Source organism: Euleptes europaea, chromosome 13 (assembly GCF_029931775.1).
Source record: "Euleptes europaea isolate rEulEur1 chromosome 13, rEulEur1.hap1, whole genome shotgun sequence".
Taxonomy (NCBI): Eukaryota; Metazoa; Chordata; class Lepidosauria; order Squamata; family Sphaerodactylidae; genus Euleptes; species Euleptes europaea.
This window is the reverse complement of record NC_079324.1, coordinates 64,658,821-64,681,066: the sequence shown is the minus strand read 5'-3', so window position 1 is coordinate 64,681,066 and position 22,246 is coordinate 64,658,821. Positions and strand designations below refer to the sequence as shown.

The 22,246-nt window shown below is 57.5% G+C and overlaps 2 protein-coding genes across 2 annotated transcripts; one reads left to right on the top strand and one right to left on the bottom strand.

Moving 5' to 3' along the window:
• Positions 1-1,413: 1,413 nt before the first annotated feature.
• On the top strand, positions 1,414-15,590 carry HPS4 (HPS4 biogenesis of lysosomal organelles complex 3 subunit 2). Its single transcript, XM_056859724.1, has 12 exons — positions 1,414-1,500; positions 2,000-2,143; positions 2,262-2,369; positions 9,513-9,629; positions 9,722-9,816; positions 10,696-10,768; positions 11,633-11,669; positions 12,594-12,714; positions 13,598-13,760; positions 14,018-14,150; positions 15,005-15,113; positions 15,416-15,590. The coding sequence occupies exons 2-12, from the start codon at positions 2,057-2,059 to the stop codon at positions 15,585-15,587; spliced, it is 1,215 nt and encodes a 404-aa protein (XP_056715702.1). The 5' UTR covers positions 1,414-1,500; positions 2,000-2,056; the 3' UTR covers positions 15,588-15,590.
• A 2,851-nt stretch (positions 15,591-18,441) lies between these two features.
• Positions 18,442-21,753, bottom strand: ASPHD2 (aspartate beta-hydroxylase domain containing 2). The gene is made up of 3 exons (XM_056859725.1): positions 20,946-21,753; positions 19,855-19,968; positions 18,442-18,563 (listed from the first exon to the last, which is right to left on the bottom strand). Exons 1-3 carry the CDS (start codon positions 21,751-21,753, stop codon positions 18,454-18,456), a joined length of 1,032 nt encoding a protein of 343 aa, XP_056715703.1. The 3' UTR covers positions 18,442-18,453.
• Between the last annotated feature and the right edge of the window lie 493 nt (positions 21,754-22,246).

Sequence of the window (22,246 nt, the reverse complement as noted above, 5' to 3'; positions counted from 1 at the left end):
GGGGCAGCGTCACGTGTCGGCCCCGTCAAGCGTCGCGCGCGGCGAAAACCCGGAAGCGCCCGCAGGAGCTGGTGCCGCCGCCAGGCACGAGAGGCAGGCCTCTGGGCGCGGGCAGAGCGACCCTCCCGTCCAGCCACTTGTCCCCCGCAGCCCTGTGAAGCAGGCCGGCAGAAGGCTCCCTGCCAGGGGCTCCCTGCTGCTGCTGCGCCGGCGCCGCCTCGGGGCTGCAGGAGGCTGGGCGAGAAGCCCCCCCCGCCCCCCTCCTTAATCCTGCCCTCCCTGCCTCCAAAAGCCCCGTAGCCAGCCCTGCAGAGCAGGCCAGGGCCGGCCCCGCCCGCTGCTCGGGGTGGGGGTGGGGGTTCTGCCGCTCAGCTGCTCTCAGTCCCGTGACTGGAGGGGGGGCAGCAGGGGAGGCCGGGGGGGGGCTCTGATTCACGCCCTTTTTCCGTTTCAGGAGGAGGAGGAGGAGGAGGGCGGCCGCTCCCCAGAAGGAAGCCCGGGAGGCGCCCTGCTCCGCTCGGCCTCGCGTGGAGGAGCGAAGACCCCCGCCGGGCAGGGCAGGGGGTCTCTAGCCAGGCTCTCCTGCGGCTGGAGCCCACCGCCCGGGCCCCCCTTCTCTCGCCCCCGCGGGCCAAACATCTGCCTGCTGCCGGGGGTCTTAAGCGCTGCCTGCGCTGGAGCCGGCCGTGTCAGCCCCCCGTGTTGTTAAGAAGCCCCCCTCCCCCAGTTGCCTCTTGGGTGGGGGTCTGGCCCAGAACCCCCTCCGGGCTGACGCCGCTCCTGGAGCCATGCAGCTGTTCTGTGCTGGGTTTGGGAAGAGGAGCCCCCAGTGAGGCCCCGGAGCCCTGCTGAAGGAGAGCCTCCCAGCCAGATGGCCGCCTCCGCCCAGCCAGATCCAGCGGCTTCTGCTTGGTAAGTCCCCCTGCAGCTTGGGGGCTGTTCCTCCTGGCCCCCAATGGGCAGGAAATCATTTGGGGGCTGGCTGGCCAGCTGGCCAGGGTCGCTTTTTAATCAAGAGCTCCTTTGCTTGGGGTCGGGGGTGGAGAATATCTGCCAGTCCTCACTCTCAACACCTGTCACTCTCTACCTCTGTGGTGACAAAGCAGGTGGGTTTCTTTCATTCCCTATAACATAGGAGACGTGGGGCTGCTGTCAGGCACAGAGCCCGCCTTCCAGAAAGCGTCAAAAGGCCACAACGATGTTATCAGAAATTCTAATTCATATGGATGTGCAATCTTGCCCAACTGTCTCGCCTCCCAAAAAACCCTGAGTTGCCCCTGTGTTGCAGAACACCAGATCCCCAGCTATCAGGATTGTCACTGGGCGCGTGTGCGGTCTCTTCCGCTAGTAGGATCACGTCAAAACACTTCTCGTCAGGTGACCTGTTCCCTGGTGCTGATTCTTTGCAGGTGGAATTGCTTTTTCCTTTATGATGGCTCCAAGGTGAAGGAGGAGGGGGACCCCACGCGAGCTGGGATTTGCTATTTCAGCCCCTCTCAGGTAAGGCCATGTTGCTTGGACCCAGCAGCAGCTGGGTTTTTTTGGGGGGGGGGGGTTATAGGATCATCAGTCAGTGGCTTGACACTTTTAGGACAGTGAGCGAATATCCTGAGGTTGAGACAGGCCAGAACCCCAGGTGCCCCTCCTTGAGCCCCCACCTCAGCTTGCCTCGCCCCTCACCTGTTAGGCTGGGAGCTGCTTGGGGCAGGGGCTATATAAGGCCAGAAAGAACCTGGTTCTGGCAGGGGTACGCACTGGGAGAATGCCAGCTCTTCAGTCTCGGTGGCTATGGAAGCCATCTTGCTGTTCGTATTCTGGTGCCTTAGCTCTGGAAGGGTTTTGTGCACGCACACCCACCCACCCCCTCTGTGATTTTGGGGTTTGCGTAGCTCACAAAGATTCAGGGAGGAGAGCCTCTCTGGCTGCCGGCTCCCCGGGCTTTAATTCTGGTCGCCGTGTCCAGAGGAGTCCCAGCGTCTCTTCCCTCCTTCCCCGGCAGACGCCTCTGGGCCAGCAGGAGCTCCTGTGCAGCCAGGTGGCGGGCGTGGTCCGCTGGATGACGGAGCTCTTGGGCTCTCCACCGCAGCTCATCCGGCTGAGGAAGCTCAAGTTTGCCGTGCGAGTGGACGGCAGCTACCTCTGGGTGAGTGTGGTCAGGGTGTGGGCCTCAGGAAGGGGCTTGGGGAAGGCGGACGCCATGCCTGGGGAGGGGGCTCTGTCCCCGGATAGAGCACTGGTCTCACATGCTTGCATGCCCGCAGGTGCTGGGCTGCCCTACTGACCTGCCTGACTCCAGCTGCCAGCGCTTCCTGGATCTCCTGATCGGCCTCTTCTGCTTTTACAACGGGCCCCTTCCTCAAGCTTATGAGGTGAGTGGGGGCAGGACTTCTGCTCATGAGCCGGCCTTGAGTGCTTTCTCCTGGGAGTCCCATCCCATCCTGCACCTTCAGCCTTCTACTGCTTCCATCTGGCCCTGATCTCAGCCACATCCTGAATGACGTCTCCTTTTGCCTGCCGCTTTCCCTGCAGGGTTGCTTCTCTTGCCTGGTTCCCTGTGGGATCTGGCAGCCCGGGCTTGGGACCGGTAGGCCTTCTGGGTCTTTCCTGTGATTTGTGACTTCCTCATTCTCACGGCATGGAGGGAACACTCTGTGGCGCATTGGGTTGTCCACTTTCTGGGGTGTGCTGTCAGTTGGATCCCTGCTTTCCTTTTTCCTTTTGTGTGGGTGGTTATTTGCTTCTTAACTCAAGCAAGGCTCTCTGGATGTGTTTGGTGGTGGAAGACATATCTTTGACAATGCGTGCCCAAAGCTCTCGTGACGTGTTGTGGTGACAGTGGGAGGATTTTTCTGCCATTTGCTTCTGGATCACGGTTTTGCCCACCACTTAATTCCCTAGCAAAGGAGGGTGGGGGGCTCAAGCGTCCACAGAAACTGCACATTGCAATTCCTGGGTGGTGCTGAGATGCTCTGTGCATTCTCAGAGACACTCACACCTTTGTGATGAATTTCTGGAAATCCACAGCCTAGCTCTTCTGGCACGAAGATCAGCTTTCAGGGCTGTACTCCTAGTGAGCACATCCTCACCTGTTGGACAGAAGCCTGCAGCCAAGGGCAAGGCCACAAAATGGACTGCAGTTCCCCCAGCTAGGAGAACGATCTTGCCCCAAATCTCCCCTTTTCCTGGTTTCTTTTTACATAAAGGTGGTTCAGGGTAATAACTTGCTGACTGAGAAATCCAGCATTATATAAGCAATGGTACAGTTCACGCAAAGAGTGGTTTTCAGAGGCAATTAAGATAATCAGTGTTCAAAATATTGTCGAAGGCTTTCACGGTCAGAGTTCATTGGTTCTTGTGGGTTATCCGGGCTGTGTAACCGTGGTCTTGGTATTTTCTTTCCTGACGTTTCGCCAGCAGCTGTGGCAGGCATCTTCAGAGGAGTAACATCTTCAAAGGAGACACACTGTCCTTCAGTGTTACTCCTCTGAAGATGCCTGCCACAGCTGCTGGCGAAACGTCAGGAAAGAAAATACCTGTGAGGGTCTCTGTCTTTGTGTCTCTGCTTTCCATCACCTGCGGTGTTATCAGTGAACTCGTAAAAGCAGTTCACACCTTCTGGTCTCAGGCGCCAGGCCTGATGGCCCATGTATCTTCCCCCCCCGCTGTTCTTCCTGCCAGTACTCCCTCAGGCCGGTGCGGCCTTGGAAGTGTGATAGCCGCACCAGACTTCCTGGGATCCGTCTGATGTTTTGTATTATGCCAAGCTTGTAACTTCCCATAACAATAAGTGTGAACCCCAGTGCCCCAGTGCCCTGGAGTCAATATATTCTGTAAACCCGTATAGCCCCTCACTTGCAACTTTCTACCTGTGCCTGTCTCATCTCCTGAAGGCTTCAATAAATCCATTGTTTCTGTATCAACGTCTGAGCAACTGATTTGGAGAAGCAAACTCAGAGAGGGGGATCTCTCACATTAAGTTGCAAGTCCTTGCCTCTCGGACTGCAGCTGTACCGCTTTGGACAGAATGTCAGCCGACGAGGACACCACCCCTAACCCCGATGCCCCCAAGGAACCGGACGAGCCGGAGAAGCCGGACCCGAAGGAGGAGGGAGCCAAGCCAAAGGAACCGAAGGGTCGCGCACCCGACCAAGATCGGGACGGACGTCCCCGGGGGCTTACTTATTGGCTGGACTCTCCCAAGGGCTGGTCGCTCTCGCGGATTGCGGCGAAGGATCGCCGGTTGGCCTTCCCCAGCACGGGACTCGAAGGGGACCCGGCCCGCAAAGAGGCCCTCATGGAGGAAGAACGAAAGCAGTGGCAGGAAGACCGCCGGGCTATGCAGGAGCAGATGGAGATCATGCAACGCGTAATGGGTGAGATGGCCACGACCCTAGATGCGCTGAAGTTGCAACCTCCAGCCGGTGCTCCCCCAGACGGGGCGCCGGTAGTTCCGCCCGCAACCCCTGCCCCCCCGGCCCGTCGGGACCTGAAAGTCACGTATGACGGGTCGGGAGACCAGTTGACCTTTTTTATGGTCCAAGTAGACATTTTTATGCGGGAACAAGGCCGAACCTTCGTTTCTGAGGAGTCCCGGGTGCAGTACGTGGCTTCCTTACTGCAAGGGGAGGCGGCTGCCTGGATGGTGTTGCAGTATGAACTCCGCTCGCCGGTGCTGCGAACCCTGGACGAGTTCATGGTAGCACTTCGAAACCGTTTTGAGGACCCGACTCTGGGTGAGCGGGCTAAAGCCTCCCTGATGCAACTGCGCCAAGGGACTAAGTCGGTGGCGCAGTATGCAAGTGAGTTCCAGTCACTGGCTAGCCGAATTCTGGACTGGAGTGAAGCTACTTTGGTACAATGTTTCAGGGAGGGTCTCAACCCAGACCTCCAACATTGGGCCTTCATGCAAGGGAACCCCCCGGATGTGGAAGGTTGGGTTCGCCATGCTGCTGACATCGAGAATCGCAAACAACTCCTGAACTTGTCCAAGCAACGGCTTGGGCGAGACCCCAGGCCCCGAGGTGACCGTGGCCGGGAACTCCGGCAAGGGGGTGGCGGGGGTCTCTCGGCCGCGGAACGCCGCAAGCGGTTCGAGGCCGGCGTCTGCCTGATTTGCGGGGGACAGGGTCACTTTGCATCGCAATGCCCCTCTCGCTCAGGCCGTCCGACCCCCCCCCGCCAAACCCAGGCCGAGCCGACGAAACCGGCCGCCGACAGCCAGCCTCGCCGCAGAAGTGGACCACTGAGCCGGCGCTCCGGCGCACCCTCCGCTCTCCACGCGCGCCCCCAGGATGGGGCATCCGACTCTACGGTCCCATCGGGGTCCCGGATTACAAATACCGTCTTTGATTCGGACGGCTCCCCGGAAGCCACCACCCCGTCCCCCTCTTCCAGCGAGGAGGAAGAGTGGGAACAGCCGGCAAAAAACGCCGTCGGTCTGCTGTAGAGGGGGCTCCGCAGCAGACCGTCCCTATCGTTGTGCAAGGAGCTCCACCGATGGTAAGCGCCCAAGAGGACAATGTATTTGTGCGTGTTCATCTGTCCCTACCCAAAGGGGGTCCCCCGTTAGAGGTCCCCGCGTTGGTCGACTCGGGGTGTGCCCGCACCATGATAAATGAGGAAACTGCCAAGAAGTTGGGTGTCCGGCGCAAGCGGCTTCCGGGACCCCTCCGTTTTTCCCAAATGGACGGGAGTGACTTTAAACGGGGCCCGGTGACCCACAGAACTGCAGCCGTGATTATGTCCGTGGGGGAGCATTGGGAACGGTTGTATTTCACCATCGCCCCTATTGTAACCCCTGTGGTGTTAGGGATGAACTGGTTAAGGGGACACAATCCCTCCATTGATTGGGTTAAACGGGTGCTTTCCTTCCCCGAAAACCCCTGTGGGTTGCATGACAAGGAACGGGTACTCAGAACTCCAGCCGCCGCACTGGTAGGGTCCCCCGCCCCAGTCTCTCCTCAATTACCCTCCGAGTACTCGCAGTTTACTGATGTTTTCGATGTTAGAGAGTGCGACGAACTGCCTCCCCACAGAGAAACGGACTGTGCCATCGAGATTGTAGGGGAAGGCAAACTGTCTAAGGGAAAGGTTTACCCCATGAGCCCTAGTGAAAAGACTGTATTGCGAGACTATCTGGATGTCAATCTGGCGAGGGGTTTCATACGCCCCTCCAAGGCTCCTTATTCAGCCCCAGCTTTCTTTGTAAAGAAAAAGACGGGAGATTTAAGACTGTGTATTGACTTTCGCAGACTGAACGCAGTCACCCAGTCTAATGCTTACCCCCTCCCTCTTATTCCTGACCTTCTAGCACAATTAAAGGAGGGCCGAATCTTCACCAAACTGGACTTGGTAGAAGCCTACCACCGCATTCGCATCAAAGAAGGAGACGAACCCAAAACGGCCTTTTCCAGTTGTTTTGGGATGTTTGAGTACCTGGTCATGCCGTTCGGACTTTCGGGGGCTCCGAGTGTCTTTATGCAATTAATTAATGAAGTTTTGCATGATTTACTGTTTCGGGGGGTGGTGGTATTTCTCGATGACATTCTTATTTACTCTGAGACCATGGAAGAACATGTGCGCCTAGTGCGAGAAGTGCTCCAGCGGCTGCGGGAGCACAAACTGTATGCTAAGGTGTCCAAATGTGAATTCCACCAACCTTCTATTACATTTCTGGGGTATGTGATTTCCCACCAAGGGTTGGAAATGGACCCCGCCAAGGTCCAGGCGGTGCGGGACTGGGAAACCCCCACTACCCGCCGCCAACTTCAACAGTTTTTGGGGTTTGCCAACTTTTACCGGAATTTCATTCCCAACTTTGCCCAAGTTGCGCTTCCCCTCACTGCCCTGTTGCGTACCAAGGACAGGGGGGCTAGCGCCGCACTCCCCTCAGCCCGTCTGCAATGGTCTCCCCAGTGCCAGCAAGCTTTTGAACGTTTAAAGCTACTTTTTTCATCCGAACCCGTTTTGGCTCACCCGGATTGCACCAAGCCCTTCGTGGTGCAGGTGGATGCCTCGGATGTAGCCATGGGCGGGGCCCTATTGCAGAGGGATGAGGGGGGACGGTTGAGGCCATGCGCCTACTTCTCCAAGAAGTTTTCCCAGTCCGAAATCAACTGGGCCATTTGGGAGAAGGAGGCAGCAGCGGTCAAACATGCCCTTACCATATGGAGACACTTCTTGGAGGGGGCCGAGCTGCCGTTCGAAGTGTGCACAGATCACAAGAATCTTGAGGCTCTCAAGGGAGCTAGAAAACTCAATGCCAAACAAATTCGGTGGGCCCAATTTTTTGCAAAATTCCGGTTCACCCTCAAACATGTCCCTGGCAAAGAAAATGCCCTAGCTGATGCTTTGTCACGACTTCCCCAGTATCGCAACGATTTCGATCGCCCCGTCGATTCCCTGTTCACTCCCGAACAGCGAGGGGAAGTCCCTGGCTTGGCCGTCACCACCCGATCCCAAGCCCGCCAACCGGAGACCCCCCCCCCGCTCAAAGGTATCCCGGAAGCATTCCAACAGCGACTCCGGGACGCCTCCTTACAGGAGGAGGAGCACCATCTCCTCCCCGCTGGCTTGGAACGAACCAACACTTGGTGGGTGCAAGGGGGGAAACTATATGTCCCATCTTCCCTTCGCAAAGAAGTATTGGGACTTGTACATGGGGCCAGGCTAGCGGGTCATTTTGGTTTCATAAAAACGCTTCACCTGGTTCGAAGGCAATTCTGGTGGCCCGGTATGAGATCTGATGTAGAGTTGTATGTGCGCAGCTGCCCCACCTGCGCCACAGCCAAGAAACGGATGGGAAAACCCCCGGGGCTTCTCAAACCGCTTGAGAACCCCTCCCGTCCCTGGGAAGTCATCGCCATGGATTTTATCACCGACCTACCTCCAAGTCGGGGGAAAACGGTTCTCTGGGTTATCACAGACCTCTTTTCCAAACAGGTTCATTTCGTTCCATGTGCAGGTCTTCCTTCAGCCCAGGGCTTAGCTAAACTGTTCGTCACGCACGTCCTCAGGCTACACTCGATCCCGAGGAAGGTCCTCTCCGACCGGGGGGTCCAGTTTGTTGCCAAATTCTGGCGGGCTTTCCTAAAGTTAATGGGAGTGGAGGAACAGGGCCTTTCTTCCGCCTATCACCCCCAAACGGATGGTCAAACGGAACGAGTAAATGCGGTAGTAGAATGTTATTTGCGTTGCTATGTAAATTTCCACCAGGACGACTGGGTCGACCTGCTGCCATTTGCCGAATATGCGTACAACAATGCGCCTCATTCCTCTACCGGCTTTAGTCCCTTCCAAGTTATATACGGGACGGATTTTGGCCCTTTCGGTTCTACCCCCGTCTCGCCAGAGCTCCAGTCTACCCCTGATCTTCAGGAGTGGATCCAGGTGGTTAAATCCACCTGGCCATGGTTGCTCAAAAATCTGGAAAGGGCAAAAAGCAAGTACAAGGAACAAGCAGACAAACACCGGTCTCCGGGATGGGAACTCAAGGTGGGGGAGCAAGTCTATCTGTCCACCAAAAACCTCCGCTCTCTTCGCCCCTGCAAAAAACTGAGCGACCGTTATGTAGGACCTTTCCCCATTACCAGAGTAATCAACGAGGTTACCGTGGAACTGAGTCTCCCTAAGACTCTCAAGGGAGTTCATCCAGTCTTCCATATAAGCCTCCTCAAACCTTATGTAGCAGCACCCCAGTTCCACCCCCCTCCCGCTCATGAGATTCCTACCGTAGTAGGAGGGGATACCCATTTGGAAATATCCAAGGTTTTAGATTCCAAATGGAAGAAAGGGAAACTGTTTTACTTTGTTCGCTGGAAAAACCTTGGCTCCGCTCATGACGAATGGGTGGCCGCACCCCACATGGCAGCTCCTCGCTTGGTCCGAGAATTCCACCTCGCTTATCCCGATAAGCCTCGTCCTCTCGGAGGGGGGCCTTAAGGGGGGCAGAATGTGAGGGTCTCTGTCTTTGTGTCTCTGCTTTCCATCACCTGCGGTGTTATCAGTGAACTCGTAAAAGCAGTTCACACCTTCTGGTCTCAGGCGCCAGGCCTGATGGCCCATGTATCTTCCCCCCCGCTGTTCTTCCTGCCAGTACTCCCTCAGGCCGGTGCGGCCTTGGAAGTGTGATAGCCGCACCAGACTTCCTGGGATCCGTCTGATGTTTTGTATTATGCCAAGCTTGTAACTTCCCATAACAATAAGTGTGAACCCCAGTGCCCCAGTGCCCTGGAGTCAATATATTCTGTAAACCCGTATAGCCCCTCACTTGCAACTTTCTACCTGTGCCTGTCTCATCTCCTGAAGGCTTCAATAAATCCATTGTTTCTGTATCAACGTCTGAGCAACTGATTTGGAGAAGCAAACTCAGAGAGGGGGATCTCTCACAATACCAAGACCATGGTTACACAGCCCGGATAACCCACAAGAACCAATAATCATTGTTCTCCAGCAGTCTCTCTCCTTGGGGTTCTTTTGAGAGGCTGATGGGGGGGTCTCCGTTTTCTTCTCAGGAGCGGCCGTGGGAAGAGCTAGACCAGGAGTGGGAGAGGTATGTGAGGCATTTGCAGCACAACCCCAGCGACCTGCACCGGATCTTCAGCTCCCTTTGGGCCATGGACAAAACCAAAGTAACGCTCAGCATGACTGTCTCACCTCCCCTGGCTCTTCTCTTCCACAGTGCTGCTGCCTGAGTTCTCACTCTCCCTGTCCTCCCCTGCAGGTGGATCCGCTGCTGCTGCTGAAAGCGGCCCTGATCCTGCAGACGTGCCAGCGTGCTCTCCACGTGCTGGCTGGGTGCATTATCTACAAGGGGCTGTGAGTACTGGCTTTGGAAGGCCTAGAAACGGGGACAGTGCTGGGGGGTTCTCATGCCCCGCTCTTGTCAGCTGGCCTACCTCTCCCCAGGGCTTGGAGTGCTACCTTCTGGGGAGTCAGGTACTGGCCCACGCAACTGAGTGTCGTCCCCACTGACTGGTAACGGCTATTTGTGGCCTTGGGCAGAAGCCCTCCCTGGCCTGCCCGCCCGCCCGCGATTGAACGTGGGCCCTTCTGCGTACAATGCATGTGCTCTGGCCTTTGGGTGAGACCTACACAAGCAAGGAACCCCAAGAGGAAATGGCCATGTTACAAATGCCGGTGGCATAGTCTTGGTCTCCCGATAGCTACCTCTGCAACTGGCAAATCTGGCCAGATTTCAGGGGAGCGGGAAGAGTGAATCTGAATGAGTGGGTTCTTTTCCCCCTTTCTCCTGGGCATAGAATTGAGGCGTAGTTGCTGGGCAGCCCTGTTACTCTCTGTACTGCATTTGGCTCAGTGGCAGAGCATCTGCTTGGCATGCAGAAGGTGCCAAGTTCAACCTCTGGCATCTCCAGTTAAAGGCCTGTGCCTTAGACCCGGGAGAGCTGCTGCCTGTCTGAATAGCCAATACTTTGATGGACCGAAGGGGGTCTGATTCAGTAGAGGGCAGCTTCACATGTTTGTGTTTTGACCAGAACTATGCCCTGAAATAGGGATGTGTCTGTCCACCTCTTTGCCTGCAGGGTGGTGAGCGGTATAGAGGACTGGGTGGGGGGTGATCCTGGTACTTGGAGTCACTGGATGTCTCTGAACCGCACTGGCCACTGAGGAGGAGGAGCAAGACAGGCATCCTCCCACCCCAGGAAGGGTGTCCATTCACAGGTCCTCTCTCCCCAGGGTTGTCAGCACGCAGTTGCCACCCAGCCTCACTGCCAAGGTTCTGTTGCAAGAAGCAGAGACAAATCCCAAGGTAGGTTGCAGCTTAGCAGAGGGCTGAGGCTTGGGAACTGCCGCCGCCTTCGTGACTGAATAGAGCACGTGCAGAGCCTGACTGCCGCCCGGCTGGGTCTCCTGTTCTGGTCGCTGGTACAGGTGCTGCTGCGCTTGGCTTAAGAGCAAGAGGGCAGCAATGGCCGTGCCCGGCTTTTCTTCCTTTGGAGCTGCTGCTCTCCTGAGCTTTGATCTCCTAAAACACCCCACTTCTTTAGAAACCCGCTTTTTGCAAATTCTTTGCAGAAGTATGTAAATCTCTGCAGAAGTGTGTAGAGCTATGATCTGCACAATTTTGGGTACTTCGTTTCTTTAGAAAATTTCCTATTTTACCCTCTCCCCACCTAGCCTTGAGGCTCTTCCAGCAACTCTTAGCATCAGTGAGTACAAATTAGAAAAATGCTGCCCCAAATTTGGAAAGAACAGAAGTAATAAGTTGGTTCCATAAATCCAACTCTTTATTGGGGCTGGCTGACTGCAGGCTTGCATAGTCTACTTATATGCTAGAATCCTTGTGGTCTGTGCCTTGTATTACATTTACCAAGCTGAAGTGCATTTTCTTTAAGATATTCTTAAATTTGGTGGTGGAGACACTTTTTTTTTTTTAAGGGGAGAAGTCAAAGCATTAGAAACGAAATGTAAGCCGCTGAGGAAAGGTGTTCTAGAAACAGCAGAGCGCTGGCCAGTAATGGGATGGGCCCGCGTCATGAAAAGAGCCGGGCGTCACACTGAGCTCCAAAGAGACCGGGAGACCGGGCAACCAGCTCTGTAGGCAGCTTGGCAGGTCTGGCATCAGCCAGCTGCTGTGAGGCTGACAAGGGGGGGGGGCTCCTTTCTGTTTCAGGGGCTGCCTGTGAACGGAGGCCAGCTGCAGGAACAGAGTGAGTAGGGGGAGGGGCCTTGCGTTGGGTAAGCAAAGGGGGGCGGCACCGCCTTGCCAGGCATTTTCCTCCAGCTGTGACCCAGCAGCAGCAGCACCTCCTGCAGGAAGTTGGGCTTGCAGTCCTCTACGCCCTTCCTCCCATTCCAGATGCGAAGGGGACTTTGCCCTTGTGCCTGCTCCATGGAAAGGGGGATACAGAGACGGGCTTTGCAATGCTAACTTCTGGCTATGCCAACTGCTTGCAGAGTTAGCCACAGTTGAGTGTGGGCGGTAGAAAGGATGCATTTCCAGAGAGACCCACTGCTGGGTATGGTGGGGCCAGCTGGGGGTTCACAGCCCCCTCCCCTGAATTGGTGGTCAGCTGTCCAGTCTTGCATCAGAGAGATTCAGGAAGTTTGAGCAGCACCCTATGATCTCTCTGGCTTTTCTGATCCCGCCCTGGGCTCTTTGCTTGACAGCCAACTACCTAGGGATCTGAGGGCTTACTCGTGGGTTGTGCAGCCTCTACTGTGCCCTGGGTGGTTGTGCTGGGCTTGTCGGCAGAGGCGTTTCATGCAGAGAGCTCTGCTTGGGGTTGAGCATTGTTGTAAATGCAGGAAAAGATTTCCATCTGTTTCCAAGTTCCCCACCCCACATGGTGACTGACCATCAGGGGTGTTTTGCTGAGGAAGATCCCCAAGGGAGGAGGAGGAGGCCCCACTGCTCTGTGCAGATCAGCTCCATATGGGAAGGATGAGAGGAATGCAGAGCCAGGGGTGGGGATACACTTTTCAGCTCACTTCAGCCCATAATTCACCCATTTTAAGATGCAAATTACTGCAAGGGTGAAGGAAGCCACAAAGACGTCATGTCCGGCTACAGACTCCTGAAGGCTTTATACGTTCCAGCATCAGGCAAAAAACATTGCTCTTCCATTCTGCAGAAAGCCTTCAGCTGCCTCTGGAAGCTTCCCGTTTACCTGAGGGGGTCCGGATAACCCCCGTTTATCTCTTAGAAAATGAAGCAGCCACATTGCGGGACTTTCCTGTGGAGTGGATGGCCAGGTAAGGTGGGAATTGGTCCCATACAAGGGGACCTTCTGCCCGGCAGAGGCTCCCTGGTCTTGGCTTCTGTTACTCCCTTCAGACGCGGTATATGGGCACTGTGCCACCTTTCACCCCCGGGATTCTGACAGATCACAGGAGAGAGAGAGAGTGCATGTGTGGGAAGCTTTAGCTAGTCAAGTTGAGTATGTTACTCTTTGTTTTCTTTTCTCAAAAGCATTTGGAACTTAGGACTCTTGGTTAAAAAAAAAATCAGCGAATGGGATATGAACTTGATATTGAACTTGGGGTGATGGCAGCCACTGGAGATAGCGACTGTGGCATAGAGACTATGCCATGGACGACAGAGTGTCTGGGAATCCCCTCTTGTGAGAATGAAATGGAGGAAAGGAGAATGATCTTCTAAGTTGCTCTTGGTCCCAACTGGGGAGAAAAGCAAGGTATCACTAAATAAATGCACTGGCCCCACCAGCCCACCCTCAGACCTTGATCGGGTCACCCAAGGCCAGCCGCTTCAGTCAAGGGCTGGATTGGATCTCCGCCCCCCGGGGTGTTCTGACTTGGGGTGGCCCGCCACTTGAGCGGTCTTGCCCAGGACCCTGTGAAGGGAGCTGGGGCCTTGGTTCTGTCTGCCCCCCTCTGACTGGCAGCAGCTGTCAAGGGTCTCGGGCAAAGAGAGGCTGTTCCCAGCATGGCTGCCTGAAGTCCTTTACCTGGAGGTGCTGCTGGGTCAGGGACTGAACTTGGCACCTTCTGTAGACAAGGCTGGTGCTCCGCAGTCGAACCTCAGCCCCACCTCACACACTAGGACCAGCTCTAGTACCTAGGTAAGCCATGGGTTGGGGCGCCCATGCCACAGACCAAGTGCCTGTTCTCCCAACAGGAGTCCAGGGCCCACAGCTGCAGCGTCGGCAGCCGCCAGCAATGGGCCTGGCGGGGCGGCCTTGGTGAGGATGGCCTTGTACGCCCACCGTGTCCGAGGCCTGGTGCTGGCCCTCCTGGCTGAAGAGCCCTTTGTGGAGAGTGAGGGCTCCATCGAGGACGTGGTAAGGGATGGCCTTCCTTCTTGCTTAGCACCCCTCCTCCCACAGTTAGATTCCCGTGCCCCAAAGGCATTTTGACCACCAGAACTCCCTGCGGTGCTGGTCAGAGTCTGGGCTGAGTCAGCCAAGACCCTTTGCCTTCTGCCCCCAGGAAGCCCCCCCCCTTGCCACGGTCCTCCTGAGACCACCCAGCAGATTTCCAGGGTGGATGTGGACCAAGGATCTGGAGGCAACAAGGCAGCTGCCTCTTTCTCTCTCAGTATCACAGCAGCCTGGCCTCGCTGAACGGCCTGGAAGTCCACCTCAAGGAGACCCTTCCGAAGGACGGCCCCTCCTCGCTCAAGAGCTCCTATGGCTTTGCACACTACGACTCGATCCAGAATGTTCTCACCAGTAAGTGCTGGCCCGGGCCGGACTGAGCACTGTGGTTGGGTGGGGGCCTGGGGCCTGCCACGCTGCATCGTAGGCTCTTCCCCCCCCCCATTAACATAGGGGACTTTTGCTTTGCTGCCAACAGGGCTCTGGCCCTTTGCAAAAAGGAGTGATGTTATCTCAGGCCCCACCCAGCTAGGGCAGAGGGAGGAGGGGAACTGTGGGCTGGCAGAAAGTCTTAGCACAGGGGAAGGGCGGGGGGGGAGAAAGGCAGGTCCCTGGCACACGAGCCGTTTCAGGGTGTGTGGGGGCGGGGGGAGTGTCAGGGAATGGCCAAGCTGGAACGGCAAAGCTGGAGGCCGCCTCCTGTCTTTTTTGGGGGTGCGGGGGATGAGTAGCACAAGCTGGTTGGGGTCATATGGTCCCTGGTTTGAATGCTGTCTCTGCTTCTTGGGCCAGCCAGCTTCTTTCAGCCCCAGTCGGGATAGTACTGGCCTGCCTTACAGGGATAGCTTGAGGACTACAGCATAAACTCCTACAGAAGGCCGTGTGGCAGTTGCAGCTCAGTCCTGTAAAAGCCGGCTTCTGTCTGGAGCAAGGGGTGCTTTTCCGAGCTTGTTTTCTTGCCGTCACACATGTCTTTGTTAAAATCCTCACGGATTATACTGGAGGCTGCTGAATTTGCTTCATGAAGACCTGGTGGTGGCAGCAAGGCATGAAGTGGGAGAATGAGCACGTTCACACAAACGGCAAGAGTTCTGGGGAAAAGAGACGATCGCTGTCTGTGAACTCAGCCCTACCCTCCAGTCGGGAAGGTGGCCTCCCTGACCCCCCACCCCCAGCTGCTCACAAACCCCGATCCTCTCCCTCTTTAGCCAACTTCCTGCCAACTGCCAGCCCCCAGGAGGAACACTTCCTGAGAGCCGTGAGCTTGATCCACGCTGACTTTGACCAGCTGCCAGCGGCGTCGGAAATAACTGTCCGGTAAGGGGGTCAAGTGGGAGTGATTTGGAGGCGCCGGCGTGGCTGGATCTCAGGCAGGGGTCTTTCACATCACTTACCTGCCCAGTCCCTTTAACTGGAGATGCCGGGGATTGAACCTGGGACCTTCTGCATGCCAAGCAGATGCTCTACCAACTGAGCCACAGTCACTTAGCAGTGTGTGTGTGTGGGGGGGGGTACAGCAGTGGCTTGTGACAACAGCCAAGTCTCTCCTGCATCCTGGCCAAGCTCTTCACTGGCACTTCTCTTTCTCCCCCCACCCACCTCGTGCGCTGGTCCCTCAGGAATGCCTCCACAGCCGTGTACGCCTGCCAGAACGCTGTCCAAGAAACGTACTTCCAGCAACTGGGCTCCCCTCTCCGCCATTCGGGGGCACCTAATCCCCGGGACAGTGCCTTTGCCTTGCCTGCCAAGGCCAAGCAGAAGCTGCTGAAGCACGGAGTGAACTTGCTGTGAGCCGGGCAGCCCCATGGTGGGAAGCCAACCTCCAGGACACTGAGCGCCGTGGAAAGGACTTACTGCCTTAAACAAATTGGGGTGGGAGGAATGCCACACTGTGGCGATGCCCTCTTACAGCCCTGCCTCCTGCCCAGTTTGCACCTTTGTCTGAGGAAACACAGCCTCCTTGTGGGGGTTGGCCCCCAGTTACCGGTGGGAAGGGTGAAGCCGTCCCGTAGGAGTTGCGCGTCATGAGGGAGGACAACTGTGTACACCTGCAAGAAAACTACAGGATACTGCCTTAAAAACTCTCTGAATCTGCAAAGAGTGAGAGTCGGACCCCTGGCGGTGGGCAGGGGGGGAAGCTTTCAATCATACACTTCCAGTTGCATATGCAGTGCAGGATTGTACCCCTCTAATCTTCTCAATGGGAAAGTGCTGGTGGTGATGTAGGGAGGGGGGGTGCTGATCCAAATGAGTCTGCATTCTTCGCTGTCAAAGGTTTAACCGCTTTGCAATTCTGTCACCAGGGGTCGGGGCAGATTATTTATCCCGTCTGTCCACAGATACCAAATGTTTGACATGGAACACACTGACGCACACACCCCTCTCCCTGGGGGGAGAGGATCAAGAATGGGAGGGGAAAGGAAAAGTTGCAAAGGGGGGTGGACTTGTACTCGTGCAAGAACAGCACAAACATAATAAAATTTCCAGTTCTGGCCGTGAGGCGCCTCCGGGGGCCGTCCCAGTGTCCTTTTCATTGCACCGATCGGTGGGCTGGAGGCTGCCTTCTGTCCCCTGATGCAGCATTCCCTCCCCCCCGCTTTTTAACAAACAGGGATGGCCCCCCTCTGCATTGGAGCTGGGAAGGGGTGGTAGGTGGAGAGTCTAATCATATGACCCCCCCCCCCCCACATACACACACCACAGAAGAGCTGGAGCTAAAGGACCCAGAAGGCAGCAGCAGCAGCCAGGCGTGGGTGGCTCAGTTTCCAACCATGCAGGGCTGTTTGCGTAGCAACAAAAGCGGGGAGCTCAAACACCCGCTGTGCCCGCAGCTGCTGCCCGAAAATCAAGGCCTGCAGCCGGCCCCCCTTCTATCTGCACCAGCCACTGAGCCAGGGGGCGGGTGGACCTTAGCAAGTGTACTGCAGCCAAAGGCGGAGTGGGGTAGCTGGGGCTTCAAGAGTCCCCCTCCCTGCCTTATCCTTTTCCCCATGGGTGAAGGGGTCAAGTACCCTTCCAGCAGGATAGAACAGGAGGCCTCCTGTACTCCCAGAACAGCAAGATCCCAGCCCTGGCACTTAAGCTACCCAATTACGTTTTGGTGGCAAAGGCAGGTTACTAGTCCCTGTGACTAATGATGAACTTGGAGAAGAGAACAGTCCCCTGCTAGAGTCCTAGACACGGGGTTGCTGAGCAGGGCTGCTACATGCAAGAGCCCCACAACACTCTTGACCCTTAACTGCTGCAAGATTTTTCATGCAGTGTCCTGCAATCCTCCCAAGAGAGCTGAACTAGGCTGCTGCCAGCCTCCACCTCCCAGTGGCAAGAGGAGAACAAGCGAGCAGACTGTGCCCCATTGAGGCAGCCCCATGAGTTGGAGGCACCGCTCAGACTGAGACCAGCGACTTCCTGGTGTTCCTCCACCGAATGCGGAAGATGCCCTTTTCCACTGAGGGGGAAGGAAGAACAAACAGGGCCTCTTGGCACTTTCCCCTCCCTGGCTCTCTTCCAGCAGAAGCTGCCCACACCTACGGGCACCCCCTTCAAGCTCGGAGCCTCACGTTGCAGAGAAGGGGGCACAGCTGTGTCCAAAGAGGGCCGTTGGTCACTCAGATGAACGCGGCTGGTGACTTTGCTGCCCCCCTCCCCCCAAAAAAGAGTCTCACAAACGGCTGCATCTTTCAGCACAACAATTTATTTGCTTGCCTTGGTTGTTACTGGCACAAAAATGATCCCAAGCCATAACACGCTTTACTGAGCCCCATGGCTGCTCTGGAAGACTCCCTCCAGCTGCTTGGCCAGTTGGAGGCATAACAAATCATGCATGGCTTTTTTTTGGGGGGGGGGGGTTTCCAACACAAGATAGTGATGTGTGAAAACGCGGTCAGGCGATGATGCTTGAAGTGGCCCTGGGAGGCAGTCGGCCTGGAGGCTCCCTGGGACCCAGCCTCCACCCCTCCCTTCCTGCTTGCCCCCCCCCCCAGCAGGCAGACCGGTTCCTCTTGCTCCCAGCCAAGTGGGAGAGCCCACCCCTCTCCAAATGCAGAAAATGGGGAAACGAGGAGCAAGCAGCTGAGGCAAAGCTGGAGAAATGGGGCTGTGGCAGCAGCCTCTCCCCTCGGTTACCCTGCCCCCTCAAGTGTGCTGCAGCCAATAGCAGAACGGGGCAGCTGGGGCTTCAAGAGCCCCCCCTCCCTGCCTTGCCCTCTTCCCCATGGGCGAAGGGGTCGAGTTCCTTTCTAGCAGGCCACAAGGCATTGCTTCGTCTGTAAAGATGACCACAAAAATTTTGTTCACACAGCAACACTCCATGGTCCCCAGGGGTTGGGAAGAGGCAAAGATCTGAACACGGCAAAACACAGCTAGCAACAGAACACACACGACAGCGGCACGGTGTCGAACCCCAGAGCAAAGGGGCTAGGGAAAGGCCGCCCTCCCTCCTGAGCAAAGGATGGGAAGAAAGAGGCAGGGGGACCAAAGGTTGGACGGTCCATGTACAAAAACTGGTGCACGGAGCAAACCCCACCCCAGGGGTGCATGTGTGTGTGCGCGCACATGCTCACCAAGACAGGCAAGCTCTGTGGAGAGGCCGTAGCGGACGGGCAGCCCCCTCTGGGCCCCGGGTCTACCCTCCGCCTGCTCTGCCAGGGCACAGGGATCATCGTCCCGGAGCAAAAATAAAGTCGAGGGCCTGTCGTTCGGCTGCAGCAACGTTCGGATGCCAGAGGTCCACCATGAAGACGACGCGGGGGCCTTCTTCGGGGGAACCTGGGGGCCAAAGGAGCAGCGAGAGGGGGGGTGAGTCATCTGTCTTCCAAGCACACTCAGCTTACCCCCAGCCCGCTCCAGCCCCTCTGGCTTCTGCGCAGAATATGGGCCACGCTACCAGAGAGAGGCCTGAGAAAAGGTGCCCGGCTGGAAAAGGCAGCGCAAACACTCCTCACCGACCCCACAGCCAGCTAAGTGGTAACGTTCAAGTTTGCAGCCTCCAAGGTGGGGGAAAGAGAGGAGCTTTTTTTCCAGTCCCTTCTCTCAAGCACTTTGCTAAAACCCTCCAAATAATCTGCCAGGGAATTGTGCGGGATGGGTTGCCTAGGCTGGAGCAGCAAAATGCAAACACGCAGGCACGAAACTGCCTTCTCCCCAGTCTGACCCTCGGTCTGTCATGCTCACCGGCAATTGTCTCCTTTGACTGGTAGCTGCTGTCCAGGATCTTCTGATCCTTTTAACTGGAGATGCCAGGGGCTGAGCCTGGGACTGAATATGCCCAGCAAATGCTCTGCCACTGGGCTGTGGCCCCTCCCTTACACATTTCCTCTGTTTTGGACGTACACAACTCCTGACTCTCTGGAACTGAGGAAGCACTTCTGCGTGGGGCTGAAGCAGGGCCTACGTGCCGCGCCAGAGCCCCCCAGACAGAGTCCTAGAGGCCTGGCCCCTGCTCAGTGCAGGAAAGCCAACCCATGGGGAGGGGCTGCAGCTCAGGCTCCACCCCTGGCAACCTCTCCATTGGAAAGGGATAGATAGGTGATCGGAAAAGCCTCCACCTGCCTGAGACCCTGGAGAGCCGCTGCCAGCCTGAGTAGACAAGACCGACCTGGATGGACTGGAGGTCTGATTCAGTAGAAGGGAGCTTCAGGTGTTCAGAGCTCAAACTCCCCCAGCAGGCGGCTGGACGGCCCCTACTTGAAAACCTCCTGCAAGGGAGACGCCTCTCCCCACCCCCCACCCCCAGTAAGCAGCCCCATCGTTCAACCGCACAGGGGGGTTCCTGCAGGCTTTTTGGCTACAGAATCTGGCTTTGCACATGCCAACATTCGCCGCAAAGAGGCCCCTGAACAACCCCTCCCCCCGCTGTGGCCCTGCCGGTGGCTCAGTTCCCTGTCCGGGGCCTGGCTTGACCAAGGAGGGTGCTGCTTGCTCCCACCTTGGGGGATCACGGGGAGGGAGGGCGCTCCCCATCTCCAGCTGCACCCTGGTGACCGGCATTCTGCCTTGCGTGTTCTGGCGGCAGGGGAAGGGGACGGTGCAAGGCGTTGGGGAGGGGGGCGGGACTTGCCTCCGTGGAACGCCGTGTGCAGGAAGGAGTCGTCAAAGAGGAGGCATCGCCCCTCGGCCCAGCACTGGGGCTCCCCGCCCACCACCAGTTCGCAGTTGCCGGGTGTCTTCAGACCTGCAGGGGAAGGAGGAGAAGAGAGGGAGAACGGGGCAGGATGCGACTCTGTGCCGGCGGGCCAAACCTGCCCGCTCCCCTTCGCCCTCCCGCCCGGTCCAGCCAGCTGGGGTGTGCCGAAACACTGCCTGCTCGCTACCAAGCAACCGCCTTGTGAGATCTGGCCAAGCCCCCACCCCCCACTAGCTCAGCCTTCCCCCTGGGCCAGGCAGGTGCCTCTTTGGGCGGGCACGTGGGCAGCATCTCCTGCAGGGAGCGGCTGGAACAAGGGGGATCCCTCTGTCGCTGGCAGCCCCCTTCTGGAACCCGCCTGCCCCATGCCACCAGCGGAGTCAGGCAGAGCTGTGCTGCCACAGCCTTGAAGAAAGGGAGCCCCACGGGCAGCCAGCCAGCCAGGCCTCTCTGACGGGCAGATGCACCCGCCGGGCCGCCTTCCTCCGCAGTTGCCATGGCAGCGGCCCAGGACAGACTGTGTCAATGCACTGAACTGGCAAGGCAGGCAGCGCAGGCTCAGAAGCATAATTCCGTTACGATGAACATGTGCAGACTGCTCTGCCCCGATAAAAGGAAATAATTAGACCAGAGGAGGTGGAAAGCGGAGGGCGCGCCGGGCGGCTCAGAAGCGCCTCTGGCGAGGCTCTGTAAGGAGCAGGATTCCCAGCCAAAGGAGCTGCCCCGGAGGAGGAAAGGGTGCACGGCCAGAAAAGCCGCCTCTTCAGACAACAGAAAGGCTGGCAGAAATGCAGGGAGGGAGGGGGCACGGCTCCCATCGACTGGTTCGGCTCCTGCAAGGCACACGAAGGGGGGCAGACTGGGGCTTTCTCCTCCCTGCTGCCCACCTCCCCAAGAAACCCCTCTTTTGCCTCCCTCGTGTGCCAGGATCTCACAACGACCAGTTCTCGGGCAGAACAAAGGGGGCAGGGACCAACGGCAGCGGCCAGATTTCGCAGAAGGGGCAGCCAGCCCTACACACGTACCCAAGTGGCAGCGGATGCGGATGTTGGTGGGGCCGTAGTGTTCGGCGATGACCGTGCCGGGGGTCAGCACGGAGATGCAGGCGTTGCCAAAGACGTTGTTGCCCACACAGGTGCGCAGGCTGCCCAGCAAGCGGTACGTCCGGGGGCACTTCCGACAGTTCCGGGGCACACAGGTGCCCTGGTTGACCAAAAAGAAGGTCAGCCACTCCCCGCTGGGTGTGCTGTTGACCTTCCAGCCCTGGGGCAAGCTGCAGTTGGAGAAGGCCCTGTAGAGGGATTCGAACTCGCACAGGATGGTGGGAAAGTTCCTCTCCAGCAGCTCCACATCGTGCTTCTGGGCCTCCCGCGAGAAGTAGGGCGTCGTGGGCAGGTCTGGCAGGAAGAAGACCTCCGGCTTCTGGATGGAGGGGCGGCTGGCCAGGTAGCGGCCCTGCTCGCGGATGCCCTTGTGGATCCGGCCCATGCCCGACCAGGAGTAACGCTTGGCGTACTCCTGCAAGTTGTGGTAGAGTTTCTGGTTCAGGCCATCACTGTGGGCGCAGCGCACGCACTCCGGCGAATGGCAGTGGGCGTAGCCATTCTGCAGGCTGTTGCCATCGACGCCCTGCATGAGAGAGTTCACCGTGACGTATGCCCGGGGCTGCTCGCGCCCGATGTGGTAGCAATACCACACGAACATGGCAAGGAGGAAGGCCACGGTGCCCAGCGCAGCCATGTTGCAGTCCCGGACCGACTGGATTCCCGTACCAATGAAGTCTCGCAGTCTGTCGAGGGACCCGCTCCATCCCATCAGCCACTCCAGAGACATCTTGGGGAAGGGGAGCTGCCGTTCTCAGGCACACGCTGGAGAAGGGCCACGCTGCACGTTCAGTCCTTGAGTAACCCTGGGGCACTCACGCCATGCAGGTCAGCACGGGCGAGAGGGGGAAGGCAGGCCGTGGGCAGGCATCGGCAGAGGCCCTCCTAGCAAATCAAGGGAGGCCAGCCTGCGTCGGCTTCTCACTTAGCGCACGCCTGCTGCGGATAACCTCCGCGGTGCTTCAGCAGAGGCTTCAGGGGGATTCATTCTGGAGAGGCAAAGCGCCCGGCTCTTGACCGTGTGTTGACGTGGCACGCATGCCAGTTCTGGGCCGCCTGCTGCAGGGTCACTTTTATGGCATGGTGGAAGCGTCTTGCCCGTGGCCACCTTCTCCCCCCCAGAACGGCATCTTTCTCCTCTGCTGGCTGAACCATGTGAAGGATCGCCTCCCAATGACGGCTCTACACAGAAAACAAGGAGGATTGGAATGGGGATATCATAG

Excerpts from the sequence above, each read along its gene's own strand:
- ASPHD2 (XM_056859725.1), bottom strand. The coding sequence starts at position 21,753 with ATGTCTCTGGAGTGGCTGATGGGATGGAGCGGGTCCCTCGACAGACTG. Across the intron at positions 19,969-20,945 it reads CCGCATCCGCTGCCACTTGG|GTCTGAAGACACCCGGCAAC; the intron begins GTACGTGTGTAG and ends CTTCCCCTGCAG. Across the intron at positions 18,564-19,854 it reads GCACACGGCGTTCCACGGAG|GTTCCCCCGAAGAAGGCCCC; the intron begins GCAAGTCCCGCC and ends TTTGGCCCCCAG.
- HPS4 (XM_056859724.1), top strand. The coding sequence starts at position 2,057 with ATGACGGAGCTCTTGGGCTCTCCACCGCAGCTCATCCGGCTGAGGAAG. Across the intron at positions 9,817-10,695 it reads TGCATTATCTACAAGGGGCT|GGTTGTCAGCACGCAGTTGC; the intron begins GTGAGTACTGGC and ends CTCTCTCCCCAG. Across the intron at positions 15,114-15,415 it reads GCGTCGGAAATAACTGTCCG|GAATGCCTCCACAGCCGTGT; the intron begins GTAAGGGGGTCA and ends CTGGTCCCTCAG.